This window comes from Medicago sativa, chromosome 3, assembly GCF_051527215.1.
Source record: "Medicago sativa cultivar Bolivia chromosome 3, Bolivia_mono, whole genome shotgun sequence".
In the NCBI taxonomy this organism is placed as follows: Eukaryota; Viridiplantae; Streptophyta; class Magnoliopsida; order Fabales; family Fabaceae; genus Medicago; species Medicago sativa.
In genome coordinates, this window is record NC_140751.1 from 51,609,039 (window position 1) to 51,636,487 (window position 27,449).

General features: G+C 34.3%; 2 protein-coding genes across 9 annotated transcripts; one reads left to right on the top strand and one right to left on the bottom strand.

The window, feature by feature from the left end:
- The first annotated feature begins 801 nt into the window (after positions 1–801).
- LOC146938143 (uncharacterized) lies at positions 802–17,783 on the top strand. 2 transcript variants are annotated; one of them, XM_085752140.1, is made up of 11 exons: positions 802–1,084; positions 2,174–2,295; positions 2,404–2,528; positions 5,097–5,169; positions 5,255–5,291; positions 5,715–5,905; positions 6,630–6,848; positions 6,992–7,093; positions 7,217–7,267; positions 16,903–16,978; positions 17,236–17,783. In XM_085752140.1, exons 1-11 carry the CDS (start codon positions 895–897, stop codon positions 17,409–17,411), a joined length of 1,362 nt encoding a protein of 453 aa, XP_085608266.1. In that variant the 5' UTR covers positions 802–894; the 3' UTR covers positions 17,412–17,783. The 2 variants fall into 2 exon arrangements, with proteins under 2 accessions (XP_085608266.1, XP_085608267.1); XM_085752141.1 differs by having other exon boundaries at positions 5,742–5,905.
- A 1,369-nt stretch (positions 17,784–19,152) lies between these two features.
- LOC146938144 (AT hook motif-containing protein) lies at positions 19,153–25,960 on the bottom strand. Of its 7 annotated transcripts, none has more exons than XM_085752145.1 (4): positions 25,836–25,960; positions 25,120–25,164; positions 19,882–21,046; positions 19,153–19,517 (listed from the first exon to the last, which is right to left on the bottom strand). In XM_085752145.1, exons 3-4 carry the CDS (start codon positions 21,034–21,036, stop codon positions 19,380–19,382), a joined length of 1,293 nt encoding a protein of 430 aa, XP_085608271.1. In that variant the 5' UTR covers positions 21,037–21,046; positions 25,120–25,164; positions 25,836–25,960; the 3' UTR covers positions 19,153–19,379. The 7 variants fall into 7 exon arrangements, with proteins under 7 accessions (XP_085608271.1, XP_085608273.1, XP_085608269.1 ...); XM_085752147.1 differs by having other exon boundaries at positions 19,153–19,508; positions 19,882–21,061; XM_085752143.1 differs by having other exon boundaries at positions 19,882–21,061.
- Positions 25,961–27,449: the final 1,489 nt, after the last annotated feature.

Below are 27,449 nucleotides of genomic sequence, written 5' to 3' on the forward strand. Positions count from 1 at the left end.
TGAATAGAATCATGAATTAATCTCAGAGTGACTTAAAGAGAGAACAAATGGTAAGGTGGTTTATTAAAAGAGAAATGACAGCAACACTCACTTTTTTACACTCTCTGGCACTCACTCTTTTATTGGATGTAATTCATGTATGTCCCACCACTTTTGTGGGTTCTATTTCCAATGTGTAGACTCATAATTATTTAAACCAATAAAAGATTGAATATTAAAGAGAGTGTTCAAAAGAGAGTGTTGCTAGCACTACTCAATCAATGCATTGAAAATCAAAATATTTAACTTTTTATAAAATAATTTCTTGTTTTTGAATCTTAAAGAGTGACCGGGACACTCGTTAACAAGACCATTAAGTTTTTTTTTGGCTAAATTGCATTTTTGGTCCCCTAACTATTTAGGTAGTATCGCTTTGGTCCCTTAATTAAAATTCGATTTATTTTAGTCCCTTAACTTCTCTCCGTTACACATTTTGGTCATTTCCATTAGTTTTAATTCAAAAACGTTATGTTTTCTTCATCTTCTTCTCCTCTTTTTCATCTTCATATCATCTTCATCAACCTTCAACAACAAGAAGTTAAGGGACTAAAATAAATCGAATTTTAATTAAGGAACCAAAGCGATACTACCTAAATAGTTAATAGACCAAAAATGCAATTTAGCGGTTTTTTTTTTAAGACGTGACAAGTTGAATTATTGTAAAACACAATGACCATATTGCAAACATGAAAAATTCAATAATTAATCAATCAATAATTAATCCTTCTTGTAATTTAGGTTGGAGAAAGAACACAACAACCCAAGATCAAGAATAATATAAGAACAAAACCATCATAACCATTCTCGTTTTTGCATCTTTCAGATCTCTTCATTCATTCAATCATCAATTTTGAGATGGGTTACAGAAAAAAGAACCTGTTGAAAGAGGATCACACTATTTCTTCTTCAAATTGTAATAAATCATTGAGTGAAGCAATGCTTGCAATCACTATGAGTATCATTGGTTTACCTGTTGATGTTCACGTTAAAGATGGTTCTGTATATTCTGGAATCTTCTTCACTGCTTCTACTCAATCAAATTTCGGTATACCTTTTTTTTCATTCATTTCTTCACCTTTTTTTTAGGAAATTTATTTACTGTATTGATTTACTCAATAGCTCAATTGGGTTGTGAAAAAAATTTCATTTATTTGGACAATTCTAATGATTAGTGAATAATTGTGTGTAATTTTCAGCTGGTGTGGCGTTTTTTGTTGTTGTTATTGTTTACACCATTTTTTATTTTTTTTTAATGTTTGGTGATATGGTAAACTATTTTGATGAAACATGAATTGTAGATCCTAATAGAGTTGATGGTTTTTGGGTTCATTCATTTTGTGTGACTCTTGTTATCTAGGAAAATCTTAGGGATTGAATTAGCAATTCAATCATAAAATTCATATGAGCTAAATTACTGATTGTATGGGTTATAGTAGCACCGACACTTCTGATTGAAGACGTGTGTTGTGTGTGGCAAATGACACTGACACATGTAGTTACACTAAATCACTTTCATTTTCTAAAGTTAGGAATTACCAGTGTGTCATGTTCAATGTCTATGTCTGTGATTGTGTCATATGTTATACTATTGGATCTGATAGTCAAGTAATGTACTTGTCTCTGAAATATGGGTAATCCTTAAATGGTGAAGTACCCGTACCGAGCACATGTACAACACTCGTACCGAGTAATCCTATAGTACTTGTACCGTACGTACCAAACCATATCCATTTACTTGATTAATTCCTGATAGTTAATACAGCAAAAACATACGGACAGTGGAGAATTAGCAGAAATTATTTTTATTTTTTATTGTATTTCAATTCTATCACTTGATTTTGATGAAAATAGTGGAGGCAGTGGACAAAAAAAAAGTAAATCTCTGAAGCATGATAATGGAAGTGTGGTTAAAATACGAACAATATCATACAAAAAAAATTATGATAGTTTTTTTTCCACCAGAAGTTTCTTTCGACTGTTGGGAATGAGAATAGCATTAGTAATAGGCAAAGCAGGCCTAGATTGTTAACCTTTTTAATTTTTGTTTGGTAGGAAATCCCTCACTTGAATTTTATTTTTGTCTGTTATACAATTAGAAACTCATGAGTGTTCCCTTACTTTGTTGCATGTCTAGGGGTTGTTTTGAAGCAAGCAAGGATGACCAAGAAGGGAAGGGGCCACAGTAATGTTGGAAATGAGACTTTGGTAGATACACTAGTGATTCTATCAGATGATCTTGTGCAAGTTGTTGCTAAGGTAAGCCGTTCGTAATTTTGTGTCATGCAATGTATCTTTGATGCATACATATCATTTTAGAGTATAACTATGTTCTTAAGGTTAAGGGACATGTGACTTTGTGTGTAGGGAATAATGCTTCCTGCAGATGGTGTTGGTGGAAATATAACTGGTGATTATGAAGAAGCAGTTACACATGAGGTTTGTTCTGCTGAGAGTCGTTCGATGGATGCAGAACAGGTTAATCAATCAAGGTATTGTCTATCAAATTCATTCAAATGGATGGAAATGTGTGCTATGCATAGCCAAGTTAATTTGTTATCATGTTTCATAACCAACAACCTAAGAAGCATTGAATTTGACAGTATCTTCACTACTTGCCAATTGTTTCTAGCTTTTGATGTGATTTTCTCATACAAATAAATCCAATTAAGCACCTACCCCAGCATACCATTTTTAAGTTAACATATGTACAAAACATTTTATCTCTTCTAGAATGTTGGACCTTAGTTATTAGTGTTTTTTATTAAGTGTAGGTGCTTTTCTGCCTTTTTCTAATACACGAAGAATCAAGATTTTTATATTAGCAAGTAACAATCTAAGTTAATACATTCAAAACGTTCTCACAACTTGAGTTTCAACGATACTAGGATTTTTCTATCTTATTAAGCCAGAAAAATATGTATAATCTTTGTCATACATCAGTTAACTATTTCTCCTTTGGTTCATGTCTGAAGTAACTCGTATACCTCAAGTAAGCCCTTCACTATGAAATATTCTGAAGCCTTCATCTATTCACAATTGAAATTAACTCATTTTATGTATTTCGATTTAGTCATTGCTGGTTACAAGTCAAACTCTTACTACTGAACTACACCTCATGGATTCACAGAAGAGAAAAATAAAAAATAATGTAGGACACTGTTGCATAACGAATTGGAATATCAAGTGGCTTGGTTGTGTCCCACACGATATCATGTGATTTTTTTTTTGTTGTTGTTTAGTCCTGCATTTTGTTAGGCAGTAAAGATTGGCTTAAGTAACTTACTGCTACCACCAATAGCTCTAGCTTTAACATTTAATCCTTAGAATTACAGTTGCCAGTTTTGTTAAATAGCAGCTCTGGCTGCGTTATAGTGCTATTTCATAGTGGAATTCGAACAAACCTCTATTGCATCGCTATACGCTATCTAGTACAAAATATTGTAAAATAGAAGCTACCACAGCACTATAGGAGTGTTGCATAGCAGATTTCGAAGAAACCAGCTTTTTTCTGTGATCTCCAATTGATTACACTGAAAATTACTCAAAGTTACATTGTTAGTTGCTAGTTGGGGTGTTACCTAATGATGTTAGATGTAAAATGTATTGATTGTTCAACTCAAGGAAGAAAATTGAAATTGCTCAATATGTCTGGATTTAATTTCTTTTTTCTAATATTGTCATTTTGTATGCCTGTCTTTAGTAATGTATGGTTAACACATTGTAAGATTTAGGGTTTATTTACCAACATATTTACAACCAGTTTGTTAAAATAATGTAAATTATATCATGATATCACAAAAAAAGGTAGAATAATATAAAATTCTTCTCTAATTCTCACCATAAAAATTACAAAGTGAAAGTTGTTAGAGTCATGTAGGAAGTCACTATTGATTGTAGAAAGTTGATAGAACATGAATATATGGGTAAGGGATGGATAGTATATATACTAGAACAGGGAGAAATACAAACTCAAATAATTAAAAAAAAAAAAAAAAAACTGCTAGTAACTAACTCAACCTCTAAGAATTAGAGAGACCCAGTCTCTCCGAACCAACGAAACATCAAACAACCGAATGGCAGACACAATACCATCCTCATTCTATTTAATTATATTATATATTATATTGGGCTTTGTCTATTGGGCCTCTGCCTCATAAACATTATTAATAGGAGGTCTGCTAACAAAAGTTGTTTCAAGCTTACGGGATCATACTTGAATCAATAGTGTGCTTTATTGGAATCAGTTTTCAATAGAAATTATGTTTATTTTCTTTGGCTGATAGCAATCCCCTATCATGTACATATTAATAGTATTTTACTTTGTTGTTTTGACGTAAAAATGGATATTGAGATTGCACTTGGCTCATATATTAGATATAGATTTTTGTGAAATGTTATTTCATTTTTCATTTCACTAAGCATAGTTAAATACCATTTGAGTCCATGTTCATCCTTACCATGCCCCTTACCTTCTCCTCCTACTGATAGCAAATTTAAGGAAATGAACCATCAAAATTCAAAAATGAAGGAAACTATTTCACTAAATAAAAAATTCTAATTTCCATAAACGAAATATTAAGTGTGGTGGACTTCTTACATTGATTCATTTGTAATTGTTGGAAATTCCGCCTTAATTGCGACCTTTGGTTAGCCTTCATTGCAGCCTCCAACACCTTCATTGTGTTGGCTTTGAGGGGGTGGATTTAGTTCCACATCGGATAGATAGCACTCTTGAGAAGAGTTTATAAAGAGGAGACACTCCTCACCTTACAAGCCAGTTTTGTAAGGATGAGTTAGGCTCCAAATTTCAACAGTAATATATATGACTTGATGTCAACTCTCTGGATTATTTCCTTATTGAAGCACAGTTTTTAAGCATGTAGATAAAATAGTGCACTACTGTACAATTTTAATTTGTTAAAACTTTAATATAAGAATCCTTAGTGGCTATCATAACAAACAATTAGCACTTACTCGATGTTTTTTTTTTTCCGAATACACAGATTCATGACATTATTTTTTTTTTCCTTGGGTTCCTGCCAACTTTTTATTGACAGACAAGCTGGAGATAACAACTCCAACGGGAAACCTGATGACTGCAATCAGAAGTTTGAATTTAACAAAAACAAAGTATGTTGGCACTTGGCATATTCGTAGCTAGACTTTTGGCGGTTTGATTTTCTTTTTTTAATTCTAAAGCTGCGATTTTCCACAGGATGAAAAGATTCAAAGCCTTCATTCTGGCCATGAAAGTGAGTTGGATTTCCCTGATCTCTGTTTCATGTAAATTGATTTGTAGACACTATTGATTGAAATGGCATAACTTCTAACGATTTTGGACATTTATTAGTTTGTACACATACTTCTTTAACAAGTTTGTATGTTGAAAAATGTGTGTAAGGCATGTTGTTTTGGATCTTTTTACATCTTCAGGATATACCCTTTTGCAAAGTATATACAGAAAGAAAAAAAAAATAACATTGTTTTCTTCCAACATTTTTACATTAATGTCTCTATTTTTTCTAGTTAACCGACATATGTTCCTCTCAAACCTTGCTATTGCCTTTGATCTCTCACCTCGTAATAATTGAATCTTCTCTTCCTAGCACAAGATTAGAACATTTATTTTATAATTCTATATTCCCTTATTCAATTCTCATGTACTCACATTGTAGTTGATGCATGTCTTGACCGTGTTGAAGCTGATAAAGCCAATGATCAGGGTAGTGAAAGGTCTACTTCACCGGATTCTACTTCTACACATTCCACCCTAAGTGAAGATCTCTATGAGGCATCACATAATTCTCCAGCAAAATTCATTGAAAAATCTGCTCCAAGGGGTACAGATTGTACCAGAAATGCCAAGGTAAATAAATCCATTTAACTTCCATCAACAGATGCTGGCTAAACAGTCCTGATAAAAATGATGTAGGTGGAAAGTTTATTTTATCATAGCAAAGCACATCAGATGCTTTTTTGTCCCTATACGACACATCTTTTTTAACTGAAAGTCATTTTGGATACTTGTGCTAATGTTCATACATCAGATATTCATCTTCCTAATACTCAGTTAGCTATAGTATCGCTTAACATTTTGAATTGGTAGTCTATTAGATTTTTATCTTGTTAGAATATTAGAAATTAGAAAATATCTATAATATCTTTATATTATAGTTTAGTATCTTAGTTTATCTTGTAAGATCAGTTTATAATTTTTCGAGTAGCTTAGTTTATCTCAACATTTTTATGACTTGTTTTCAAATTTCCTTATTTATTTAAGATTACGAGTCTTGTATCCCTATAAATAGGGATAATATGTGGTCTTTTGTATCAAGTTACTATCAAACTATCATCAACGATATTCAAGCTTTTATTATTTTTCTGTCCTTTTATCTAAAACTCATTGCTCCCTAGATACGTCATCCATCGACTATAAACTTAGAATATTGATCTAAATTTCCATAGATTTTAGTTTTTTTATTTACGCAACAGCACGATAGATAGCCAGTGCTAATTTTGAGATAATGTTTTCTTTTTAGTTTTGTTCTTGTTGATTTACTTTTAACTTTTCTCATTGTGACTTTCTTTAGGAATTTAAGCTCAACCCAGCTGCCAAAATTTTCTCCCCGTCTTTTGTCCATCCTAATTCAGCAACTTCAACAGTGCCAACAACTGCAAACATGGTTTACGTGCCAAATAGCTCTCCACCTGCAAACATGGTTTACCTGCCAAATAGCTCACCACCTGCAAACATGGTTTACTTGCCAAATAGTTCTCCTCCTGGCAGTGGTTCTCAATTTTCACAACCTGTATGTATTAACAAATTTGTTGATATTCTGTCTTGTGTGCACCAATGCTTGCATGATCATGTCTCTTTGATTAGTAGGTACTGTAAAAAAGTATACACTTCTTAGGCACTCATTATTATCATTTTTGGATTATTTGGCGACAGATTGTTGGCCAACTGACAAGGACACAACCTCTCCAGTATGCTGCACATTACACTCCTGTTTTATCTGAACCTGCTTATTTGCAAACAACAAGCTCTCCTGCGGTAAGTACAGAAAGATATAATGCGCCTTCAATCTAATTTTAGATTTCTTCTTTAAAGATGATTAATTTGTTTAGGAGGAATCACACGTTCCCAACGAGATAATGTCTTTCTTTCTGAGTGCAGGTTATGGTTGGACGATCCACCCAGTTAGTCTATGTTCAGCAAGTTTCCCACGTAAGATAGCATGCCTATAACCCTTTTCACCTAAGGAGTTTCTTCATTTTTTTATTTACCAAAGTTAAGCCAAAACTGGACAGAATTAAATCTATAGAAGGCTTTAAAAAATATTAAGGAATTTTCGCTGGATAAAGTTTTAAGAGAATTTTTACTGAATACTATTGACTTGAATTTCATGTGCAAATGTATAATATAGACTAATATATATTAAGGGAGATATAGAGTGGAGTGATGAGAAGGTTGAGGGTTCTATTCTCACCCACAACATAACACTTACAATTCAACATTTGTCATTTAAAAAAAGAAAAAGAAAATTTTGATGTCCTGAGGGAACATAAGTTGTAGTGATCAAACCCTTGCCTAGTTTCTCTTTGATGAAGTTTTTGTTTATCCATACACTTTATCATAGTAGTTCACAAGTTACCTATCTCATGGCTCAAAATTCAACTTTTCTGCTTCACTTGCCAACCAACTACATTATGTTTCTTACTCCTCCATGCAACTAAGTTTCCACCCAAGAACATACAATAACCAGAAGTTGATTCCCATCTGAGTTGATTGCCATCTGTGACTGATCGTGTATAGTCAACAACATATGTATAAACTTCCGTACATGAATCTCCTTTTTTTTAAATAGTAGTCCTCTATCAGGTGTGTAGACTTCAAAATTTGTAAAAGTCTACATTGTGCTTGTAAATGTCTCACTCTCAAGTCATACATGATTTGGCTAACTATACCAATTGCATAAGCTTCGGCAGGTCTAGTATGATGAGCACAATATATAGATTTTCCCACCAACCTTTGATATTGAGCTTTGTCAACCAAAGGAATTTGTTCATAATTTCCAATCCCGATTATTTGATGGGTACAATGGTATCCTTACAACCCAATTTCCTATTTCCCATAAGAACGTCAAGATCATATTTCCTTTGGAAAATGAAGAGGCCTTGTTAGGAATATTGTTATTGGGATTTTTAGAGTCTAGAGAAGAAATGAAACTCTAGTACTTCTAGGAAATATTTTCTAGATAAAAGGGCAACCCGGTTAAAGCTCCCGCATATGCAGGGTCCGGGAAGGGGTCCCACCAATTGGTGTATTGTGAAAATTATTTTCCTTTTCTCAAGGGAATAGGTAAGTCACTTGGGTTAGGATTCTAAACGTTGAAAGGCATATCTAAGGTATCAAGCAAAAAGTTGAAGAATCAATACCGTCAATGAGTGCTGATGATTGGGTTGTCTGTTGGACAAGTTCTTGTTTCTTTGATACATGATTGTGATGTGTTCAATAGTATGTTGGTTAAGAGACTTGGTAGTTAGCTAGCTAGTTAGTTAGTTAGTTATTAAGGCTAAGGTAGATGGAAGAAATGGATAAGGCATGTAACCTATATAAGAAAATGGGGTTGAGAGGGATAGTAGTCATATTGTGAGAATTAGAATTGTGACTAGAGAGTCTTCGATCTCTCAAATATCCAAACAAACTTTTTGTACATTTAATAAAAATACATTCTCTACGGTCCCTATTTGAACCAATTCCTATGATTCTTACAGTTGAGAACAAGGTTTTCTGGTGCTGAATAACTTGAGAGATTAGCTCTCAGCATTTTGTATTTATAATAAGAATATGTACAAAGTAAATCCCATGATCATAGGGAGTAAATCTGTCCTAATTATATAAGAGATATTTTCAAGGAAATAAAGATAATATAAATAAGGAGATAATATATCAGTCAATGATACTATTATTACGCATATCTCAACACTCCCCCTCAAGCTGGAGCATACAAATCATATGCATCAAGCTTGTCACATATGTAAGTGATCCTTGGTCCTCGAAGAGACTTCGTGAAGATATCGGCTAGTTGATCATTAGAACCAACAAAAGAAGTAGCAATTTCACGGACATAATTTTCTCACGAATAAAATGACAATCGATCTCAATATCCTTAGTTTGCTCATGAAAGACTGGATTAGAGGCAATGTGTAGGGCTGCTTGATTGTCACAAATGATATTCATAGTGCCTATTTTACTGAAGTGAAGCTCTTGGAGAAGATGCTTGAGCCATATGAGCTCACATGTAGTAAGTGCCATAGCTCTATATTCTGCCTCTGCACTTGATCTAGCAACGACATTTTGCTTCTTACTTTTCCATGAAATCAAATTGCCTCCAATGAGAACACAATATCCAGATGTGGACCTTCTGTCAGACGGACTTCCAGCCCAATCTGCGTCTGTATACGCAACAATATCTGAATGACCTCTGTCTGCATAAACAAGACCTTTTCCAGGGGCTCTCTTGATATATCTTAGAATTCTAACCACAGCATCCCAATGAATATCACAAGGGGAATTCAAGAATTGACTACCAACACTGACTGCATATGAAATATCAGGTCTTGTCATGGTCAAATAATTCAGCTTCCCAACTAACCTCCTGTACCTTCCTGGATCTGAAAAGGTCTCCCCCTTGATCAGGTAGCAGCTTGACATTTGGGTCCATAGGAGTATCAATCGGCTTGCAATCAAGCATACCTGTTTCTTCCAAGATATCTAGAGCATACTTTCTCTGGGAAATAGAAACTCCTGCCTTAGATTGAGCCACCTCAATACCGAGAAAATAACGCAACCGACCTAGATCTTTAACCTGAAAGTGTTGGACTAGATGTTGTTTAAGTCCTGCAATCCCATCATGATCATCACCTGTAATAACAATATCATCAACATACACGACCAAATAGATATATTTGTTGGATGAGCATTTATAAAACACAGAGTGGTCGGCTTCACTTCGAATCATGCCATATTGTTGAACAACATTACTGAATCTCCCAAACCATGCTCGAGGGGATTGTTTGAGACCATACAAGGCCTTATGAAGACGACAAACATACCCACGACACTCCCCTTGAGCAACAAAACCAGGAGGTTGCTCCAGATATACTTCTTCCTCTAAATCTCCATGAAGAAATGCATTTTTTATATCCAACTGATATAATGGCCAATGTCGCATGGCAGCCATAGAAAGAAAGAGGCGAACAGAAGCCATTTTAGCCACAGGAGAGAAGGTATCGCTATAATCTAGGCCAAACACCTGAGTGTATCCTTTAGCCACCAAACGAGCTTTCAATCGGTCAATCCTCCCATCTGGACCAACTTTAACAGTATAAACCCAACGACATCCAACAATAGATTTTCCAGGAGGAGGCACAAGAGTCCATGTCTGATTAGATTCCAAGGCTGTCATCTCATCAATCATAGCCTGTCGCCAACCTGGATGTGAAAGAGCTTCCTGTGGAGACTTAGGAATAGTGACAGAACAAAGAGAAGATATAAAAGTACAGTGTGTAGGTGATAAACGATGATGACTTAGGAAATTATAAATGAGATGAGGATTACGGGTGGAACGTGTACCTTTACGTAAAGTAACAGGAAGGTCATCTGACAATGTCGGCGGATCTGAAGTAGAAGACGAGATTGGGGCAGGAGATGAGTCACTTGGACTTTCTGTAGATTGTGGATCGGTAGGAGGGAGACGTGGACGACGCTGATAAATTTGCAGTGGAGGAGGTGGAGGTGGAGGAGGACTAGGGGGTTCTGTAGAAGAGGATGGAGTTGACTGATCAATGACAGGCGTGGGTGGAATTACCGGGACAAGGAAAGGAATTGGTAATACTTGAGAGATAGACTCAGACTCAATGGAAGACGCAAAGAAAGGTGTATCCTCAAAGAATGTGACATCAGCAGACTTGTAGAAGCGATGTGTGGAGGGACAATAGCACCGATATCCTTTTTGAACTCTTGAATAGCCTAGAAAGACACATTTAATTGCATGAGCACACAATTTATCTAAACCTGGAGTAAGATCATGAACAAAGCAAGTGGATCCAAAAACCCGAGGAGCAATACGAAACAAAGGTTCATCAGGGAACAATATGGAATGGGGAACCTTGTTTTGGATTGCAGATGATGGCATTCTATTAATCAAGTATCCTGCAGTGAGGACAGCATCACCCCAAAATTTCAAAGGAACATTGGCATTAATGAGCAAGGTACGTGCTGTTTCAATTATATGACGATGTTTATGTTCAGCAATGCCATTTTGTTGTGGGGTATGGGGACAAGATGACTGATGTATCACTCCGTTTTCAGACATAAAAGAATTAAAAGATGTTGAAAAATACTCTTTTGCATTATCACTGCGCAAAATGCGAATAGAACAACCAAACTGATTTTGAATTTCCTTAAAGAAATTTTGAAATACACTTAATAGTTCTGATCTATCCTTGAGTAGGAAGATCCATGTACATCTAGAAAACTCATCAATAAAAGTAACAAAATATCTATGTCCTACAACTGAAGTGACTCGACTTGGTCCCCATACATCAGAATGAACGACATGAAAAGGAGAGCGGGCTTGTGACTGAGTACTGCTAGGGAAGGAAGACCGGACATGTTTCCCAAGCTGACAGGATTCACAATCCAATGACTGCAACTGAGACAAATTAGGAACCATAACTCTAAGCTTTTTGAGACTTGGATGACCTAAACGAAAATGAAGAAGACTTCGAGACTCTGTAGTAGAAGAGGATGCAATTGTAGATGAAGACTGAAGGTAGTAAAGTCCATGTGACTCATAGCCTGTACCAATCATCTGCTTCGTACTCCGATCTTGTATAACAAAAGAATCAGAAATGAAAGTTATAGAGCAATTAAGACTCTTGGTTAAACGGCTAACAGAAATCAAATTGAATGGACAGTTGGAAACAAAAAGAACATTGTCAATATTTAAAGATTGGAGAGGAGTGGCTTGACCGACACCAATTGCTTTAGCTTTAGAGCCGTCTGCAACAGTGATATGATGTGGGATTTTAGGTTGGGTTATTTTTTATAAAAGAGATGGATTACCAGCCACATGATCAGAAGCTCCAGAGTCCAAAATCCAAGGGCCAACAGATGATGATTGGGAGAGACAGACAGTAGAATTACCAGTGTGAGCAACTCTTGCCGATGATGAGGCTTGTGAAGCCTTAAACTGCAGGTATGACTTGTACTCCTCATCAGATATGACATTGTTTTTGGAGTTTCCATTATCAATAGACTGAGCCACATTCACCGATTTTTCTGGGAAGCCAATAATGGAGTAACACTGATCTTCATAATGACCAAAGCGTTTATAATAAGTACACTGAGGACGGCCACCACCACGACCTCCTCGGCCTCCCCTACGACCACGGCCGCGTCCTCCACGACCTGTAAAATTTGAAACAAAAGCAGAAGATTCCAAGTCAGTTTGAGACCTGTTCCCCCCTTGATCCTTTCGGACCAGGAAGACGTGTGAGGCGCTTGATGAGATCCTCTGCCGAGGGAATATCTGATGCAGAAAGAATGTTGCTCCTAACTGAGTCATACTTTTCATGAAGACCATGAAGGACATAAACCATGCAAACATTATCCAATTTCTCAAGCATCTTCTTTGGGTCGTTGTCAGTCACAAGGAGCTTGAACTCAGTTACGGCTGACTGAGCTTTATTAGCATAAGTTTTGATGTCATCTTCTGTCATCTGCAGGGTGGCTAGATTATGAATCACACCATAAAGACGTTGGATATCATTAGAATAGACATTCTTAGCTTTCTGCCAAATATCATAACAAGTGGTGTACGAGCGATAATGGACCAGCAAGGAGGGCTCAATGGTTTGCCACAAAAGAGAGACTAATTGACAATCAGCTTGCTCCCATTCATCACACAGATCTTTTTCAATTTCGGAGGACTGCTTAGTGAGGTGATTTGCGAGCTTTTGTCCAAGAAACCACATGTTAACAGTAGCTGACCAATTGAGATAATTATCACCATTTAGTTTCTCCGACGTTATAGAGGGATTGCCGGAGAAAACATAGGACACAAGACTCTTAACAGAGGATCCAGCCTTATCTGATGTTGAAGTCATCTTTGACAGCACTTGGGGTGTAAGTGGGATCAAGGACAGATTCGGAACAGTGCAAAAAACTGTTCACAGATCACCGAAAAACAGCGGAAAGGTGGAACCTACCGACCAAATTGAGCCAAAGAAGGATTTAATATCAGAGGCGGTGTGATACCTAGGGCCGGCGGTATAGATCAACCGACGGGACAACTAGATTTGTGACTTGACGGCTAGGGTTTTGAGATTTTAGATTTTTGCTCTCAGGCCCACTGATCGTGAGCTCTGATGCCAAGTTGAGAACAAGGTTTTCTGGTGCTGAATAACTTGAGAGATTAGCTCTCAGCATTTTGTATTTATAATAAGAATATGTACAAAGTAAATCCCATGATCATAGGGAGTAAATCTGTCCTAATTATATAAGAGATATTTACAAGGAAATAAAGATAATATAAATAAGGAGATAATATATCAGTCAATGATACTATTATTACGCATATCTCAACAGTGGCTAATATATATACAGAGCATTGTTTGTGGCCCGTAAAGTACCGGATCCCAAATATATAATACTGAAACAAGTACAATACAACATAGATACAACACAACGTAGATACGTTACCAAAATCTTATAAAAAAAAGGCTTAATTACACCACAGGTCCTTTAAGTTTGACGTTTGTAACAGATAGGTCCTTTAAGTTTATTTTGTAACAGATAGGTCCTTTAAGTTTGATGTTTGTAACATATAGGTCCTTTAAGTTTGTTTTGTAACAGATAGGTCCTTTAACTCTGTAACAGTGTGCAACTAAGTCCTTCTGTTAACTCACCGTAAAAAAAAACGCTGACGTGACTGTGAAGTCTGTCAATTTCATCTCCTTTACTACACCCAGTTTTTTTTGAAGAATCAGGAGAAGATAACCGAAGGAAAGAAGACAACAGTTCTACCACACGAAATCTAATTGTTGGACTTTATAAGTTCTTGTCCAAGATTACCAAGTACATTGCAAAGGCAATAACTGAGATGATGAAACCGATGATAAATATACTCAACTCTCTATATAAGAAATTGTTATCATCTATCCTGCGTTCTTCCCCTGCAATAATGCTGGTATTACACTTGGAAGCCATTGATTTGACGAATTCAAGCTTTGGTATGAATAAAAATGGAGTCAGGGTTTGAGAATTGGGGAAATGTAAGGGTAAAGGAGACGAAATTGACAGACTTCACAGCCACGTCAGCGTTTTTTTTACGGTGAGTTAACAGAATGACTTAGTTGCACACTGTTACAAAGTTAAAGGACCTATCTGTTACAAAACAAACTTAAAGGACCTGTATGTTACAAACGTCAAACTTAAAGGACCTATCTGTTACAAAACAAACTTAAAGGACCTATATGTTACAAACGTCAAACTTAAAGGACCTGTGGTGTAATTAAGCCTAAAAAAAACTTACATAGATACAAAACTTGGTTAATATATAATAACTATAGTGATCACGATTTGCAAAAAGTATACTTGTGATAATAACAAAAATTAGAACTTTGCCTTTAAATATATATTTTAACGCCGTCGTCTACACAGGAGCTGTTGTGACGAAGAAGAAAGGGGTTTTGGGAATTCTCTTTGTTAACGGGAGAGAGATGGTTTCTTTTTCTTTCAAAATCTAAAAACTCAATGTTCAAATAAATGTATTTTAGTCTATAAAAACATGTGAAATAATAGAGCTTAAAAAACATAATGATTCACTATGTCGTGTCTATTCTGTTTATATCCACCTCAACAAGACACACCAACAAAGATGTGTCTTGCTATGTCATGTTAGGTCCACGGTGTATCTCAAACTTATCATGCAACATAATTTTCAAATAAAATAAAAACAAGTTGAGTACTTCTGGGGCACGTATCCTAGGATAATCAATGTCTGGTTACATATCCAATACCGATGCTTTTTCCACTTTGGAGTGTGTGGGCTTCATAGGAGGGGATGAAGCTCTCTCAATTTGGTGGATTTCCCTCAAAGAAAGCAACCGGGGTGCAACATACTGGATTTTTTAGATGGCGGTGCTGAAAGGGTTCCAGCAAATATTTGATTCAGATATTCCAGTTTGGGCTCAAGTCTAGAGCCAAGAACCAATGGAGCATAGGGCAGAAACTAATAAAAAAAAGAAGGGGAGCAAGAATTGGGGAAACTAGGAATCTTGAAGCTAAAAGAAGAATAAAAAAGAAATAGCAGAGAAGTAGATCATTGTTAGCTAGAGTGAGATCAAAAAGAACACTGACCCATAAAATAAAATAAAACTGTAAAATAAGGGAACAAATCAGCCACTTTGGAGAGACAGAATGTTAGAGACAATGTTACACAATAATACTTTACAAACTCGGCACAGCACAACATACTTAACTGACACTGATGAAAATGAAGATGAAAACGTAGACTTTACATAAAGAAGCAAGGGTCTAAAATGCTTGCATTGAAGCCAACTTTGAATAGCAAGACTCTTAGAGGTTCAACTGATGGAAGGGAATGTGTATCTTTGGTTAGGATCACATTCATCATCCTTGGCCTAGAAAATGTACAATTTTCTCAGTTCCTTAGGCCAATGAGAATTTGAAAAGGTTTACTGCACAATTCAAGTCTTCAACTGAGTTTGTGAGTGGAAATGAGGTTATTTGAGGTTATTCACGATAATAGGTGGTCAAACTTTTAAATCGCCATGGTTAACACTTAGCAACCTACATATGAGTAATGAGTGAAATATGCTCTAACCAAGAATCCTTGGAAACAGTGCAGAGGCATAAAGGATTGAAAACAAAGGCTCTTTTTGGTTAAAGGCTGCTAAGAGAGACAATAAGGGTATGCAAATGTTTTAACTCAATCTTATTGAGGGCCGGGATTCCATACATAGCAGCACCCGAATAAGGAATAACATCGAACAGAAATATCAAAAGCAGTTCACAAAAATCTGGGGTTTTAAGGTAAAAGTTAGCAAATAGCAGCTGTATAAAAGTGCCACTGGCAGCCTGGTGTCAGTTGGTCATGGTTACTAATATGAGTAGATGACACTGAGTCAAGCAAAGTGAAATAAATGGTATCCCAAATGGTGGCTAGAAGCAAGGCGTGTTAGCTCACTTGCAGATAATTTCACCAGCATGCAAGGGCATGTGAAAGGTATTCTGGGCAGTGGGCTTTTGGGGCTATACTGGACTGTCTGTGGTGGTTTCCGTTGGTTTACTCACAGCATGGCCTTTCTCGGTGGCCCAAGGAAAAAACGTAAGGTATGAACAGGCTGTAATAATAGGGCAGCAGAAAGAAAGGCAGCTGCTGTCAGACATGGATGCAATGAAGCGACTAAGGGGTTTTGATGCGGAAACAGAATCTCCCAAATCTAAAGACCTCTGATACCAAGTAGAAAGATAACTTCTACTGAATATTATTTCTGAATTGAATTTACATAATATCAACCAATCTCTTTTACTAATTTTCTAACTTACGGTTGTATTTCACCTGTGTAAATCTATCCCAAACAGATAATGATAGTTGTAGTATCTTATGGATCGTTATAAAGGGAACGCGACTTCTGTGAAAATGCATCAATCTATCTATATTTGCTAACTGCATCAAGAGTTTGGCTAATTTTTTTATATTTCATACTTCCATGGTCAACCATCTCTTTTTGACCATCATAGCTAAGTCTTTCTACTTGTGATTGAAGGATATGGTACATGGTGTAACGGCTCCATTCTCAACCCGTCCCCCGTTGAATCACGTACAATTTCAAAAGCATCAAGGTAACAACATAATGAGTATCTTTTTATTGCATTTGTTTTTCTTTTCAATAGCTCTCTCAAGAAGCTGCCAAAAGAAAGTGATTATTTTCTCAAAATAAGCTATTTCAAACAGAAATGTCATAAAGACACTCAAGCATTTTCCCTTTCGATATGAAACATAATTGAATCTTGGGACTCCAATAATTTTGACATCCATATTGAATGAGAATATGAACCTGCATATCTTTTTGGCTAATTGTTCTATTTTTCAAAAACAGGAGGAACACATGGTCAAGCAATACCAGTTGTTATCCCCCCATCTGTCATAACAAGCTTGCAACAACAACCCTATGAAGTTCAAAGCCACATTCCAATTTTGCAACCTGGCTTTTCGGTACCTAGAGCTATTTCAGTCCCAGGACCAGATGGTTTCTATGGCACTAAGTTTTCATGAAACATTCGTTCAAATTCTTCTGTTTTATCCCTTTCTCCGAGTTAAAGTTCAGTCTCTATTTCCATTTTTTTAATTGATATCAAAATTTTGTTTTGTTTCATTTATGTTTCGCTTATGTGAGAAGTGTATAGTAGCTTTGTGCTGGCTCCATAGAAATTTTAGGGTTATATTTTTTTAGAAGAAATTTTGCGAGTCATCATGTGAAGATAAGGTACTAAGGTTTCAATTCTTGTCTTGGGAATTGAAGAAAGATTTTTTCTTTTAGAGTTGATACTTGATATTGTACGTTTGGCAGTTGAACTTAAATGGGTTTGACATTCAAATTTCAATGTTTATTTTGATCCTTACATAATGAAATTTTTGTTTAAGGTAGCCATTTGCATACCTTTTTTGTGTTTTGAAAGCTACTTTTACTCCCTCTGTTGTTTCTCGTGTCCAGACGGATAAATTTGGACAAACCGATATTTTTCACCTGTTTGGATGGATAAGCCTCGACGGGAGTGGGATGGGTGTGTAGCTTTTCCAAATTTGGCTTTTCGGCTTTCATGCGATCATAAACAAAGAAGTATGTTTGTCGAGATTAATTGTCCTAATGCTTTAGAAACTCTTTTAGGCCTTGGACCAACATTGAAGACATAGGACGCTAATAAGATTGAGGACAATGGCGGTCAATTGAATTCACTAGCATAAATTAATCATCAAAGTTGATTCATACTTTGCACTTTTAGCAATGAGTTATGATGTTACCTCACAGTGGGTTGAGATTTAGGGAATATAAGGTTGACTTGATGGTTGTGATGGAGGAGGTAAGGAGCAGAGTAATAAGAAGGTTGAGAGTTTGATCCTCACTCCCAGTAGAATATCAACAATAATAATGTTCATCATTTAAAAAATAGAACTGCTATATGTAGGGGGAGGAATGCCACCACGAAATCACAAATGAATGTGTTCTATTTTAAAAGGCTGGTCAAACTTTTAAAGTTATTTTTCTTTGGGAAGCTAGTGCAGGAGAAACGACATTTGTAGGGTTCATAAGAATTGAGTTGGATTTTGGTCAATCTAGGTTAAGGGTGAATTGAGGGAGTGGAGATGGCAACGATGCTTCATACGGTGAAATAGAGATCAATGAGGGAGTATGTTGAGATTGAGAATGCGTAACTACTTCGGAGAGGATGACATCGGGGTTGAGAGTGGAATTTCAGACCAGTTGACGTCAAAGATGAACCATGTTTACCACAATTAGGGTTACAAGAGAGCAAAATGACCTCGTATTCGTTCACAAGGACCAAAACAATTTTTTTAAGGGAAAACAAAAAATATTAATGAGTGACAAATAAAACAATGATAATGAAATATTGATGGGATTTTAAATTAACCAATGTTAATGATGATTACACATGACCAACCAATTTTAATGATGATTACACGTAACCAATATATACTATAAAGCACAACATTATTTCAAACCATCATGATTTTTCACCATCCATACTAGTAACTCATATGGTTAATTTATTTATTTTAATCAAAGTCACCGACAATCATATACAGATCCTAAGTTGGAGATAAACTGCTACAAGTTATTTTCAATAACAGATGAAATTAAGCTCCAAAACTATAACTGGAATTCTCTAATCTATGCACCTCAGGTAACAAAATATACAGTGATGTATAAGAGCAAAAAAAAAAGTAATATAAGCAACATTGTAAATTAGAATCACAAATCACACACCGCATAAAATGACTTGAAAAGTAATTAACATCAAACTTCAAGGTGAAATCCACAAAACCCAAATAAGGCTTGCAATTTAATTTATTAAAGATCCTAAAAAACGATAAACTTGAAAATTCTAAATGTTTCACTTTGCCAATAACTAATGCTATTTTATGATTATGATAATAATCCTGCTGGCCCAATAGCCACTAATAACAATAATTCAAAAAAATTATAAATTAAGCATTCAATAATCAGAAAGGATTTGTTGAATTAACAGTTCCAGCATCTTGAAGTCCAGTTCCAAAACTCCTTATATCATCCAACTTGTCTCCAGATCCTGCTTCTGCTGCTTTGGATTCCTGGTTTTCTGTTTTATTATTCTGCAAAACCTTATCACATTACAGCATATCAATAGAAAATTAATTGTATTTAACAAAATTCTTAATTAGCGTGAATCTAGGTATTTTTGCTTATAATTGAGAAACGAGTATGTTACAATTTAAACACATAAAAGTATAATCATAGGAAACGGATCACGGTCCCCTGCGGTCAGAATGTTCACATTCAAGCAGTCGGTCATCGGTAGTTGTTCAATCGGACGGTCTACGTTTACGCTCGGTATTTTAAACTATAAAATAAAAATCTGCGTTTTTTTTTTTTTTTTTTGACATGACCAAGATCGGACAACTACCAATGTCTACTTCATGAATGCCGGAAAATACCGACAGCAGGGAATCCTATTTCTTGTTGTACCTGCAAAAGCTCAGTCATTTTGCCAGTTTCAGTGCAGTCAGAAACTTTGGGAGCAGAAGCAGAATTTTCCTCAACATGAGACTGTACAGCTTGCAGAGGCTGATTCAAAACAGGTTGACCCACGTCATTGGCTTTGTCTACTTGCATAGGGATTGGATCCTTCGCCACTGTATTATCGCCAGGTATGGTGTTTCCAGTCTTGGTATCCATCACATCCATTTTCTCGAGAGTCATGCCAGCTACTGGTAATGATTTGTCTTCGATTTTATTCAGCACATCAGAAGAAGATTGATAATTTGGAGGAATAACACCTTCACTTTGCACGCTACTTGGAAATGAATTCTGGCTAGTAGTTTGAGCAGGAGGGGCGAGTGTTTGATTTCCATCTACCGGGATTTCCTTTCCCACAATCACGCCACTCGCAAGAGAAATTGGGGCGACTTGTAATGGTGGAGTGGACACCGGCATCCCGTTTGAAAAGTTAGGTTGGAACAAAGCAGGCACCACATTACCTCTGGCTAGTTGATCGTTAATTTGGCCGGTTATCGAAGGAACGCTCATTCTGGGAGCGGCAACCAAGTTATTAGAACTAACTGCTCCTCTGGGAACCAGAGGGGCAGACTGTGAACCATTCAATGGAAGGGTTTCAATTCTAGAAGCACTCACGGGTTGTCCATTCTTTTCCTTTGGGAGAGGAGTTTGAAACTGATTAGGTCTTGAAGGGAAGGGAACCTCCGTTCTGTGGATCATTGGAATACCTGGAGCCACATCATTCTCGGGGCAAACAGGAACGAAATGTCCAGACTTAAAGACCAATCCCTTCAAAGTAGTATCAGAATTACCAACTCTAACACTGAGCAAATATCCGGCATCGAATACTGCCTCAATTACACCATAAACAGCCTGGCCCACCATTACATCATTTGATTCCCTTTCTTGGACCCTTTGAAGGTGTTGATTTCCGTTAACTGCTTGAACTCCAGGAGGTAATGGGGCTGGTTCAACACGAACAGGAGTCTGCTTTTTGCTTGGACTTGGCATATAGGGACTCTCCACTGAATCTGGCCTTGGGTATTTGCGTGGGCGACCACGTTTGCGCTTCATAGGCACATCTCCTGAACCATCTGGCGTATTATTTTGGTTTTGTTGCTCCATCTTGGTTTATCTGTTCAAGTAGTGTCTGCAATAAGAGGACAGATGTACTTAAGCTAATTTGAAAAGGGAAGGAGAAACAAGAAAAACTATGAAGTCTGCATCTCAGACAATGAATAATCTGCTGGCCTAAAATACTGAGATTATAACACTATTCTGACAACAATATTACATCTAAAGTCTAAACTGATACATATCAAGTAGATTTGACAGAATTTTATGTTGGCACTAGTGTGTTGCCAGATAATACAGAAGCTTCCCAAATTAACACGACTGCTTGGAATAATGTACATCACAATACAAAAAAGAGAAAACAACATGACTTACTATAAATATGGGTATGAACTATGAAGTCTTCCTCACTTCTACTATGGCATTGAACTTAGAGCTGTTAACATGTTACTATGTCATGCAAGGCTGGAGAGTTCTATTTCTACATGCAGTACGCCTCAGTATGTATCAAACACGCCTTGATACAGTATTTCAATACAAAAGGCATGTCTGATTTAGAGAAGTTAACTATGAAACATGGGCATGCCATTTTATGAGCCATAAATATACTGGGTATGGGTATGAAACATGTGTATATCAGTACATGCCAAGTACACTCTAAAATGTTTCAAAAAGAAAAGAAAAAAATGCCAATACATTCTAATGCTAAAAAGAAAACGCATGGCTACGGCTCTGATGAGGTTGTGAATGGGATATGTCAGGTACCATCTAACCTAAGTAACCTATTTTTAAGTAACTATAGTGTTTCTTCTCCCTTAATCTCTATTTCTCATTTGTCTCCTATAACCCAGTTAAACTAATTTATCCTTACAAATGACTTGCGAGCCATAAGTGGGGTATTTTCAACAACACATCGTGGTGATAGCACAGATGACACCATACAATTGTGACACTCATAGGAAAATAAAGAGTGGTTCTGAATTTCCCAACAACAAAAAATACAAGCTCTAAGCAGGCAATAGAATAGAAAAGCGGTCAATCAATCCTCAACCCAAGATAGAGGCTGACCACAAAAAGGATTGAGGGTAAAACATAGCACAAATACAAACCAATTCAGTATGCTTATAAAAAAAAACATTAAATATCATAAAACTATGTACAGTATATATGCAAACGATGGTGATTATGATTGATGACCAACGCCAATAAGTTCACTAAGTAGTAAATACTATGGTTCCCATCAAAGTAAGATCTAGAGTTTGAGTTATGTGAATGAAAAAGGAAGTTGGAAGAATTTTCTTCTCCTCAAGTTAGTCCGTGAGTAGATTTGGATTAACCAAAGACCAAAAATAATTATGATACAAAGTTTAGAAAAGGTAAGCCAAATGTGTTTGGAATTGGAAAACCATATGCGAATTCAAAGCACCAAAGTTCATCAAGACAAGTACTTTGGGAAAAAAAATCAATTTTGATTCTTTGGAATTCGTGTGAACGCTGAGACTTAAGAGACTCGGTAAATTGCATGAGGACACAATGTCTAGTAGCCTCATAGTCATAGATCACAAACCCAGCAGAAATCACACAAATATTCATTCATTACACAAATCAATCAATGAATTTAAATTTATCAAGGAAAATAATTACTAGCAACCCTACCTCTTTCCACTTTCAGTGTTGTAACATTGGCCACAAAACAAATACCTGCAACAATTAAAAAAACAAAAAAACAAATCAATGATAAATAAAAGATTAATTCCAGATAAACATCAAGAACATATAAATTATAACAACATTAAAACAACCCCGAAGAATTAAACACTCCCTTCTAATTAATAACCGATACACCAAAAATTCTAGGGTTTAAACTTAAAAAAAAAAAAAAAAAAAAAAACCCATTAAATAATTTTCTTCTTTCTCAAACCAGTAAAAAATTCATGTTGGAAAAAAAAAAAAAAACTAATATGAATTTCATAGAAACCTCTCTCCCCCCTTTAAAAAAAACAGAATTCTAGATTTTTAAATTTCACATAACAAAATAAAAATCCAATTCTTCCCCTCCAACATTAATTTTTTTTTCTTTATTTTCTCAAATTCAATGGAAAAAAAAAAACCCTGATTTAGTAGAAACCTCTCATCCTTCCTAAAAAAAAAAAAAATCTACAATCCTAGGGTTTAAATTTTCGTATGACAAATAAAAATCAAAATTTTCACCTCCACCATTATACTTTTTTTCTTTGCTTTCCAAATTTAGTTAAAATAAAATAAAAATAAAAAAACGCCCCCAGAAAATCCCTAATAAGGGTTTGATCGAAAACGGTAAAAAAAACCTACAAATAAAAATTCGATAATTGATGAAAGGGGAAAGAAGAGATTACAGTGTTGGGAGGTGCAGATTGGATTTGAAGAATTAGGGTTTGCGTTGAGATTTCGATTTTGTTGAGAGAAAATTGTTCGATTTTTTTTTTTTTGTTGTTGAAACACACGCAATAAAAAGAGGGAAGAGAACGAGGAAGAGATGGTACAGTGTAATACAGTGTACTGTGTGACACGCTCACACATCACTCTTAGTAGGTTAGTAGAGTGTGGTGTTGTGCAATGAGATTTTAACACGTGGATTATTTGGTGGGTTCCATTGATCATGTGGCAATATATATTATATTTGTTATTTTTTTTTAAAGATATTATATTTATTTATTGATATGTTGAAAAAGATAAATATCAATTAATAGTATATATATAAAGTATGAGAATAGGAGACTGGATCTGCTCCAATTTTAGGAAACATATTATTTTATTAAAAAATTCCACCGTTAGAGTTCTAATCCCAACCGTTGAACTTTTATTTGACATGTGGCGTACATCTATGAAGGCAACTGGGAAACTGGACAATGTTACTAACTGGAGCAGATCCCGACTCTGAGAATATATACTATAAGAATGACATTTTTTTTATGAGAATAGTGAGAATGAATAAGAGTCATGAGATTAAAAAGCATTGGTTGAGATTAAAACATTCATAAATGAGTCATTTGTCATTAACATCATGATATAATTGTGATTTTTATTGTATCAATAATATTCTTTTTTTAAAAAGGGTGTCATTATTATTCATTTATTTCGGTCATCATCTCTCATTTCCTCCGTTGAAAAATTCCTAATTTCCATTTCAAGATATCAATGCTTCATCAGTTCATTGGTTTCCTCTAAAATTTGGTTCTTATCACACCATAAAAATACACATCCATCCCTTTCTTTGATTTCAATTTTTTTTCCTTCTAAATTGTTGTCTTTTGGAGCCATTTTTTATTCTATTTTGTCGTGATCCAGTTTGATCCATGAGGAAGAAGCTTGATACTCATTTCACTGTTCTAAGTTTTTTTTTTTAATAAAAAAGATATGTTCTAAGAAGCATTTTTTTTAAACAAATGTTCTATGAAGTTTGATTAATGAGGATTCAGAATTATATTTTAGGAATGTTCAAAGATAGGAATATTAATGAAACGACATAATTATACAATGATATCAATGACAAATGACTCATTTATGAATGTTTTAATCTCAATCAATGGTTTTTAATCTCATGGCTATTATTCATTCTTACTATTCTCACATAAAAATGTCATTCTCATGGTATATGTTCTCATATAAAGTAAGCATTTTATGTCATGTGTCACTTCCACGTTAATTCTTAATATTTTTATTATATTTTCTATTTTTTTAAAACAAATATTTTATTTGACATAAATATCTTAACAAACTTTTGATCTTATCCACTAAATATTTTATTTATTTTTTTATTGAATTCCTAATATTTTATGTAGAAGAAGTATCTCAACATACATGTAATATTTTCAATCATCCTTTCAATTTTTTTTTAAATATAATACTTTCAATCCTATCAATTAAATATTTCACTTTTTTAGGGAATTAAATACGTCGATTTATTTTTTAAATATTTTTTTAATTAATTAATGTCTACTTCACTTTTAGCAATATTTGTTTCAAAAAATGTAATTTTTTATAAGTTTTCGAATTTACAAAATTGTTAAAAATTTAAACTGGTTTTTTCTTCGAATTTTCAAATATTTTTTCGAATTTTCATCAACAACAACATAATTACTAGCAACCAAGTACCTCTTTCCACTTTCAGTGTTGGAACATTGGCTGCAAAACAAATACCTGCAACAATTTAAAAAACAAATCAATGATAAATAAACAAATACCTGCAACAATTTAAAAAACAAATCAATGATAAATAAAAGACTAATTCCAGATAGACATCAACAACATATCAATTATCACAACATTAAAACAACCCCGAAGAATTAAACATTCCCTTCTAATTAATAACCGATACACCAAAAATTCTAGGGTTTAAACTTAACAAAAAAACCATTAAATAATTTTCTTCTTTCTCAAACCAGTAAAAAATTCATGTTGGAAAAAAAAAACTAATATGAATTTCATGGAAACCTCCCTTTAAAAAAAAACAGAATCCTAGATTTTTAAATTTCACATAACAAAATAAAAATCCAATTCTTCCCCTCCAACATTAAATTTTTTTTCTTTATTTTCCCAAATTCAATGAAAAAAAAACCCTAATTTAGTAGAAACCTCTCATCCTCCCTAAAAAAATCTACAATCCTAGGGTTTAAATTTTCGTATGACAACTAAAAATCAAAATTTTCACCTCCACCATTATACTTTTTTCTTCACTTTCCAAATTTAGTTAAAATAAAAATAAAAAAAACGCCCCCATAAAATCCCTAATAAGGGTTTGATCGAAACCGCTGAAAAATAAAACTACAAACAAAAAATAGATAATTGATGAAAGGGAAAGAAGAGATTACAGTGTTGGGAGGTGCAGATTGGTTTGCGTTGAGATTTCGATTTCGTTGAGAGAAAATTGTTCGATTTTTTTTGTTGAAACGCGCGCAATAAGAAGAGGAACGAGACGAGGAAGAGATGGTAGAGTGTCATACAATTATATACTATTTTGAATTAGAAACTTGAACTATTCTTAGGCTTCCATTGTGATGATGTGGTCTCTAAAAAAGCATCTTAAAGAAACTTGAGCTATTCATGAGCTAGAATTGTGATGATGTGGCACATCTACAAAACCTTCACACATTCTTTATGTGTTTATTATTATGAATCATAAACTCCAATGCATTCATTTTTATTGAATTATTATTATTATTATTATTATTATTATTATTATTATTATTATTATTATTATTATTATTATTATTATTATTATTATTATTATTATTATTATTATTAACCTTTGAACAACTATTTTTTTATTCCATAACTTATACTTTCTTAACTACAAACATTCACTCACTCATTACATATACAACCGCTAATATGAGCTCCATATTTTTAGTTTCTACTAATGAGACTATTTGTCCTACATTGAAATATGTGATTTTTTGCACTAAATTTTGGGTTTTTCATCGCCACTTTCAAGCAATAATTGGATGGAACATCTTCAATTTTGTATTATTGTTTTTCTACTCACTTCTACTCCTCATTTCTTGATTATCAATTAGTTTCTATGATATGAAAGGGAGTCAAGTTACATTTAGATTGGTCAAATATTTAAGCTCTACTTTTTTTTTGACAATAACTTTTTTTTATTTATATGAGGTTTGTTTGTCTATTTTTTGGACTTTCTTTCATATTTTATTTTATTCCTTAATGTGTATGTAATTTTTTTTATGTGAATTAAGAAAAGAAGATAAAAGATACTTTTATTTTAATTTGGTTGCATCGTAGTTGCTCAAGAAGAAGTTTATGAAAAATGGTTGTTCATCGTCATTCTCTCTAAGAAACTATTAGATGGTAGCTCTTCAATTTGGTATTATAATTTTTCTTCTTTCTTTTACTCTTCATCTCTTGGCTATTCTTTGGTTTCTATGACATGATAGAAACTCAAGTTCCTTTTATCTTTTAGATCGACCAAATAGTTTGGATAAAATTCAACAATTTATAAATATCCTTAAAAAAAATTATAAATATAAATTTGAATGAATTATTTTAATTTTTGAATTTAGTTTGTATGAACATAGTGATAATTATAATCATCTATATTTATTTTCTTTTTATCCAAAAAATATGTGTTTATTTTCACACTTATATTTTTAATATTTTTTTATTTATTTATCATGTTTATATACTTTTGAAAAATATAGAACACAAAAATGTTGTTCATTAAATAATAATATTTTTCTCATGAACTTTGCAACTTAGATATTTTAATATTATGTAAAATAAAATAACAATAAAATAAATTTTGTAGAAAAATGTTACAAATGAACAAAATAAAATGATCACTCAAATAATAAATTTAGCCAAAATATAATTATGTTTCTTAAAATATTAAGAACAGTTGAATAAAGGTAACCAAAAAAAAATAATAAAGGTTAATGAAAGGTTGTAAGTTACAAATTAAAATAATT

Bases quoted from the DNA above. Each gene is read 5' to 3' on its own strand.
- LOC146938143 (XM_085752140.1), top strand. From the start codon at position 895: ATGGGTTACAGAAAAAAGAACCTGTTGAAAGAGGATCACACTATTTCT. The intron at 1,085-2,173 runs GTATACCTTTTT...TTGCATGTCTAG, and splicing joins TTCTACTCAATCAAATTTCG to GGGTTGTTTTGAAGCAAGCA. The intron at 5,292-5,714 runs GTGAGTTGGATT...CTCACATTGTAG, and splicing joins CCTTCATTCTGGCCATGAAA to TTGATGCATGTCTTGACCGT.
- LOC146938144 (XM_085752145.1), bottom strand. From the start codon at position 21,036: ATGGAGCAACAAAACCAAAATAATACGCCAGATGGTTCAGGAGATGTG. The intron at 19,518-19,881 runs GTACAACAAGAA...TAATGTGATAAG, and splicing joins AAATGACTGAGCTTTTGCAG to GTTTTGCAGAATAATAAAAC.